The sequence below is a fragment of the Ammospiza nelsoni genome, chromosome 18 (assembly GCF_027579445.1).
Source record: "Ammospiza nelsoni isolate bAmmNel1 chromosome 18, bAmmNel1.pri, whole genome shotgun sequence".
Taxonomy (NCBI): Eukaryota; Metazoa; Chordata; class Aves; order Passeriformes; family Passerellidae; genus Ammospiza; species Ammospiza nelsoni.
The window spans coordinates 4,613,363-4,620,265 of NC_080650.1; the positions used below are offsets into that span (position 1 = coordinate 4,613,363).

General features: G+C 54.7%; 1 protein-coding gene across 1 annotated transcript in view; it reads left to right on the plus strand.

Annotated features, from left to right (window-relative positions):
* The window catches only part of MYO18B (myosin XVIIIB), a 70,751-nt gene extending 67,618 nt beyond the window's left edge, over positions 1-3,133 (plus strand). Inside the window, exons 44-45 of the mRNA XM_059485431.1 lie at positions 435-1,705; positions 2,484-3,133. Of these exons, the coding sequence (XP_059341414.1) occupies positions 435-1,704 (1,270 nt within the window). The 3' untranslated portion in view covers position 1,705; positions 2,484-3,133. The remainder of the gene's footprint in view (positions 1-434; positions 1,706-2,483) is intronic.
* The last annotated feature ends 3,770 nt before the right edge of the window (positions 3,134-6,903 follow it).

Genomic DNA, 6,903 nt, shown 5'->3' on the forward strand with positions numbered 1-6,903 from the left:
CTTGGCAGAGCTGAAGCTGGTCACACCACCAGGAATTATCCAGGCTGGCTGACCTGGGCTTATTTGAGATAAAATCCTTGGGCATTGCCCAACTGCTGGATGCAGCAGTGAGTTCATCCCGAGACTCCCAAGGCAATGCCAGCTTTTCACTGCTTTTTGTCCTTCCTGGATGACATCCCGGTCACTGGGAACCCCACAAGCTAAACTAACACGGGTTTCTCTGACGTTGGCAGGGGGTTTTTACAAACCACAAACGGGACTGGGCTCCTGTGGAACGTACCTTGAGCTGTTTTATTTTCCAGCATCAGCCTCATGACGTGATTATGACAATGGGAAGACGACAGCAGCTCGCATCTCAGCCAGCAGACAAAGAACTTGATGTTACAACTTACCTGATAAGTTTCTTAACTTAGTCCCACATTTCTCTTGTTCAGGGTGAGCAGAGACACCAAGGACCCCGCTCCGAGCCGCCCTCTCTCCTCCCGGAGCTCTGTCCGCCCCACCGAGGCAGCAGATCCGGGGAGAACCACGAGTCCCCTGCTGGCGGCCAGAAGACGGGAATTTGGGAAACCTCAGGCAGAAGAAGAGGAGCTGGAGAGCCCAAAGAAGCCGGTGGATAGGATAGGAGACACATCCCCATCGCTGCTGCGCGGGGTGTCCCCGCCGGTGCCCAGCCGGAGGAGGCTCTCGGTGGCATCGGGGTCGGTCCCGGTGGCATCGGGGTCGGTCTCGGTGGCATCAGGGTCGGTCCCGGTGGCATCGGAGTCGATCCCGGTGGGCTCGGGGCCGGTGCCCAGCTCTGCCGCCCTCTCCGAGTACGTGGAGGAGCTGCGGCGGCAGCGGGAGCCGGGTTTGGGGGACGCGTCCCCGCTGCCCATTTACCGCACCACCGGCGCCGCGGCCCTGCGGCGCTCCAGGGCTGCCCTGGAGGAGGCCCCGGGGAGGCTGGAGGGGGATCGGGCAGGGGATGGAGAGGGAGCAGGTGCCAGCCTCACCCGCTCCTCCAGCCTGCGGAGCATGGCCTCGGAGCCGGCCGGGCCCCCGCGTTCCCCAGTGCTCAAAAAAGCATCGAAATTCGGCTCCTACGAGTCCCTCCTGCCGGGCCTGGACGGCTCCGGCCGCCGGCCGAGCTCCCCGGCTGCGGGGATGGAGGTGCCGCGGCTGAGCTCCTGGAGGAGCTGCCTGGAGCCCTCGCTGGAGGACGTGGAGCTGGGCAAGGAGCCGGAGGGATTGCTGGGCGAGGGGAAAGGGAGCGACCCCTTCAGCTGGAGAATCCCCACGCTCAACTACGAGAGGAGAACCAAGGTTGACTTCGATGATTTCGTGCCGGCCATCCGCAAGTCGCGCTCGGCCAGCAGCCTGGGCAGAGCCCGCAGGGACCGGAGGGACCCCCGGGCCCTCACCGTGCGCTTCGAGGACGAGGCCATCGCCTCGGGCAGCCTGGAGCCCTCCGACACCAAGGGCACTGCCAAGGGCAGGGAAGAGCCCGGGGATGTCTCCGACGCCTCCTCATCCTCGGGCTCGCAGCGCTCGGCCCGCAGCGCCGACAGCGTCAAGCGGCGGCCGCAGCCCCCGAGGGCGGCCGGGGAGGGCTCCAGCGGCAGGGCCGGCAGCCAGGGCAGCGCCGTGAGCCGCCGAGCCGAGGCCGAGGGCAGGGAGGACGATGTCAGCAGCATCATGAAGAAATATCTGGGCAAAGAGTAAGGTAAGTGTCCTAGGCAGCGATGTGGGGTGCTGGCCCTGAGCATCGTTGGCTGTGCTGATGTTGCTGGGGAGTGTGTGGGGACAGGAGAGCTCGGGAGAACAGGAGTCCCCGTGCTCCTCCTGGTGTGTTAGAGCGTCCCCAGGGTGTCCCTCGGGGTGTGTGGCACTGGGACTGGTCACCCCTTGCCTTTGCGCCTTTGGAGCTGCAATGGGGACACTGATGGTGCCAGGGACAGCCCCAGAGGCATCCACAGCACCAGCTCGGAATTCACTGGGATTTCCCAAAACCAGCATCACTCAGTTGCCACCACAGCACCTGGCGGACTCATCCTCCCATGCACTCCCTCCTTAGGTGCCCAAATTTCTTTTGGGTGATTTTCTTTCTTGGTGATTAGAAGTTAACTCAGGCTGGACACTGGGGGTTCCCTCTCCAGAGGATGGGGCTCCTACATGGCCCAGACATCCTTCCCCCAGTCCTCAGCAGCCTCTGACACCCACTTGGATGCCATGTCTGGATTGCAACTGACACTTGGAGAATTAGGATTTATTGCTGCAATCCAGGTTTGAAAGCGGAGTCCCTAATGAATGCGCCACAACTGTAATTAAGTGTTTAAAATAGATTAGAAAAACATTTTGTAAAACCATTGCCTTTAGAGTAACTTATTGGATGTCAAGCTGTGACCAAATTGACTAAGCCAACACGCGAAGGGAGCGCATGTTAATAAAACATTTCTTTCCAGGAAGCAAATTTGCATAATGCAACGTCCCAATTTCTGCAGGATCCGTTTCCATCGAGCCCCAACCTGCAGTGACGAGGAGCCACGATGGGCACACAGCATCCCTACTCCTGGCAGAACCACCTCACATGAGCAGAGACTGCAGAAGGCTCCACAGAAGTCATGGGATGGTTCTACAAACTTATTTTGGTCCTGGACACACCGTGGTTTCCTCATGCTCCTGCCCTGTTTCCCAGCTTTGCTCAGGGCCAGCCGCGGGGACAAGGACTTTCCTGTTCTCCTGCAGTTGTTTGACTTGGGAGTTGGTGCTTAAATTCAACCCCAGCGGCTGCCACAGATGCTGAGGATGTGCCATGGCCTGGGAAAGCCGCTCTGAGGGGAGCTGGGGGGACACCAAACCCCTCCCTTGTAACCCAGAGCTGCAGCCCAGGTGTCTCATCCCACGCTGCACTGCCCAAAAATGCAGCTAATCCTGAGGATGCTCTTGGGTCTCAGTGTGACACCCAGCAACAGCAGAGCTCTGAAACTTTGATAATTCCACAGGTATTTGATGGATCCATCTGTGCTTCCATGGCTGCAGCCTGTGGGGGACACCTGGGCACATCCCAGTGGTTTGCAAGGCACATGGGTGATGGAGGGGCTCTATTTAATGTCTGCTTGGTTTTTACACAATAAAATATTTGCTTCTTTGACATGCAGGTCCCTTCTGGTTATTCCTTTCCCCACAGTAGGTTCAGGTCTGTGGAAATTCTGCAGTGCAGAGCTGAGCACCTCCTTCCACAAAAAACCCTCTTTTCTCATCCTCACCCTTCTTTACTAGAAGAGATCCAAACTTATTCCTTGGTCAGAAGTTTGGGGCAAAAGGATGCACAATGTCCATGCACAAATCTCTCCTCTCCATCAGGCGTTTCCAAGTAGAAATTTCCACCAATTTGCACATTCTCCTGGGACCCCTGTGGGACAGCCACAGGGCAGTGGCAGCTTGAAAGGCCAGTTGGGCACTGTTCAGCATTTTGTTTTGCCTGTTGTATTCCTCACCTTCGCTTCTCATTTAAAGCAGGGCCTTGCAGCAGGCAGCACTTCCCTTGTCAGCGATGGATGGGGGCTCACATCAGCGCTTTGCTCAGCAATTCCTGGCGGCTCCGCAGGGCTGGCAGCCTGGCAGGGGGCAGGGTGACATTCCTCCTGCTCCCATGTGTCCCTTGCAGGACGCCTGCCTCATGCAAGAAGGCAGCAGATGAAGAAATTGCCTCTAATTAGTGTTAAATTGGTATTTTTTTAAAACGATCCCGCTATTTCTGGGAGGAAAAAAGAAGCAAGTGCTTTTCTCTTTGCAGGGAGTATTGCTCCCCAGAGGGATTTCACAGAAGCAGGGAATCACAGAAGGGTTTGGGTGGGAAGAGACCTTAAAAATCATCCAGTTCTTCCCCCTGATATGTGCAGGGACACCTTCCACTATCCCAGGTTGCTCCAAGCCTCATCCAGCCTGGCCTTGGGCACTTCCAGGGATGGGGCAGCCGCAGCTTCTCTGGGCACCCTGTGCCAGGGCCTCAGCACCCTCACAGGGAAGAATTTCTTCCCAATATCCCATCCATCCCTGCCCTCTGAGAGAAGGAAGCCATTCCCTCATATCCTGTCACTCCAAGTCCTTGTCCCAAGCCACTTTTGAGCTCTCCTGGAGCTCCTTTAGGCTCTGGAAGGGCTCTGAGCTCTCCCTGGAGCCTTCTCTTCCCCAGCTCCCCCATCCTGGCTCCTCTGTCTGCCCCAAGCCAGCTGGTGGCACCTGAGGGGAGGGACAGCAGTGGCACCTGGAGAAGGGACACCCAGGAGCAGGAATCCAGTGCTGCCCCACCTTTGGCCTCTGAAGTCCAGCTCACAACCACCCACTGGCCGAGGCGTCGCTTTGCAGCTCGTTTTTAATCTCACCTCCAAACGTGACACAAATTGCTCATTATTTGTGGCTGTGGCAAAACGATTCTTCTGACACAAAGCCTTTGATTTGGAATTACTACAGTGTTGGCTTTGCTGGAAATTAAGCTGTTCCTATTTCAACTTGCGGGAGAGAAGCAGATTTGTGTGTAATACGCTGACTTCTTTCTTTTCCTTTCGCTTTGCAGGACACAAAGGAAATTGCTCTGTCACTTGGAATGGCTGTGCACATCCTTTAATGACAAACCAGGACAAAAACGATGCTTGGCCTGGAGCGTTGCAGGCTCAGTCCAGAGAATTGTTTGCCCTTGGAGCAGCCAGAGAGCAAAGCTCGTGGATGGTGAGACCGAGCCATCCATCAGCGCTGGCTGGTGGAAAATACGGTGTGTGCACAGCACAGAGGGGGAAACTCTGGTTCCTGCTCCCCCTGGGAGGCTCAGGAGACACAAAACTGATGGCTGAGCCAGCCAGGAGCAGGACCACGGCCATTTATAGCCTGGAGTGGGAGGACAGGAGTTATTCCCATTGTCCCTGTGTTTTAGCACGTTTCACTTGCTCTCAGCACAAGAGCTTTGCCCCGTGTTGGGGAAGATGAAACAGGAAAGCCTTATCAATGTGATTGCCTGGCTAAAGATTTTGAGAATATAGAAACTATAAGTGAGATTGAAATGAAAGCAAGCTTTGAGATACCTCAGTTACTGAACAACAGGAAAACAGTGGTGTGGCTGGCTGAAGGTGATGCCCTTTTGATGGAACAACACCCTCTGCTTGCAGGCAGGCCCAAGGGTCAGAGCAGACCCTGCCAGCTTGGCAGAAGGGACCCAAAGAGGAGCTTTTAGGGTTTAAAATGTAAGACAGTATGGTAATGTAATGATTCTTATAGGCTGTATGGAAATGCTATAGGATTTGGATATTGTACTAGATTGGGTAGTGAGAATCAGAATATTCTGAGCTGGGCAGGCTTGGCTGCCATTCCCAGTCCCTGCTGAGGTGGGTACCAGGGTTGGAAACCTCTCTGGTCTCCCCATCACCCCCCTGAGCCACAGCACTTTGCAGGAGTTGAGCATCAAGGAGATCATAGAATTCCTGAGTTGGAAGGGACCCACAGGGATGATGGATCCAGCTCCTGGTCCTGCACCAGCCCACCCTGAGAATCCCACCACGTGCCTGAGGTGCTCTGCGGCCTCCTCCAAAGCTCTCAGAGCAATCAGGGAACTCCATTTAGTGCATTTCCAAACAATAAGCTGGTTCTATGAGCCTTTTTTCCCACAAATAAGCTGCTTTTCCCAGCACCTGTATCTGTGAATGCTCTCCACAGAGAGCAACAGGCACAAGTTTCCCAAGGATTTTTCTTGGAGAAGATAGTGAGAAGCTCAGACAAGAAGAGAAAACAATTCTTATCTCTGTTTGCTGCTCCTGTTGTTTTGCACATGTGGAATGTGTTCTGGAGATTATTTACCTGAAGTGATTTGTTAATTGGACACCAGTGAAAATTGTTTTAATTCCTTGACCAATTGGATCCATGTGTGTCCTAACTGTCTGGGTTTTTCTTTAGTATTCCTTAGTATAGTATCTTTGTAGTATAGTATCCCTTTAGTACGTATTTAGTATAGTGTTAGTGTAATATAAAATAGCTTAATAAAGCAATTGTTCAGCCTTCTGAATCATGGAGTCAGAGCACTTTATTCCCTGGCTGGAGGATTGCGTGTTTCCATGATAAACACTTGGCTTTGACTCCTAACTCTGCCCAGAAGGATGGGAAGCACCCAGAGCTGCACATCCTCCCCTGGCAGAGCAGCCGGGGTTGTCCTGATGGGTTGGTGGCTCTGGCAGAAGGATGGGGACATGGAACCCCCACCTCTCCTGGGCTGTGTTCAGCTCCTGCCCACGCTGACAGGATTCAATTTCACGGCGCTTGGATGCAGGGAGTTAATTCCTGATTGCTGCCATGCACGGAGCCTCTCTGCCATTAAATGTGTCCCTTCCAAAAGGGAGATAGAATTGAAATTATTCTTCCTTGGGGTGGCTCAGCAGGTGTGAAGCCTCCCCCTTGCCCTGCTCACTGTTTGCTGCTGTGGCTGGGCTTGTTCTCCAGCAGTGGCCAAGGCCACCCCCAGCACTGGGACTTCCAAATGGGTTTGGAATGGGGAAATGTGTCTGTTGAGAGATGAGCCAAGAGTTTGGCATGGCGTGTCACTGCAGGGATGGGTGGAAAATGAAAATGGACTGGATTTGCCAAAGCAAGGCTGTCTTGGCCACCCTCCTCATCCCTCTTCGGATGGAGAGCAGGAATTGCATCCCTGTGCTGTACAGGACCACTGGGGATGACCATAAATCTCCTGTCCCCATCAAAATCAGAGTCTTACCCCTGCCCAGGGTGTCCCCCCAGTGCCCATCGCAGCACAAGGCCTGTCAGGAGGAAGGCAGGATGCTCTCCCTGCCTTTCCCCCTCGCTCAGGGCCATCTGTCAGGCTGGGACTCGTTTTCACCAGGCTGAGCTTTATCCTTATTGAAGTCCCGCTGGGACTCCTGC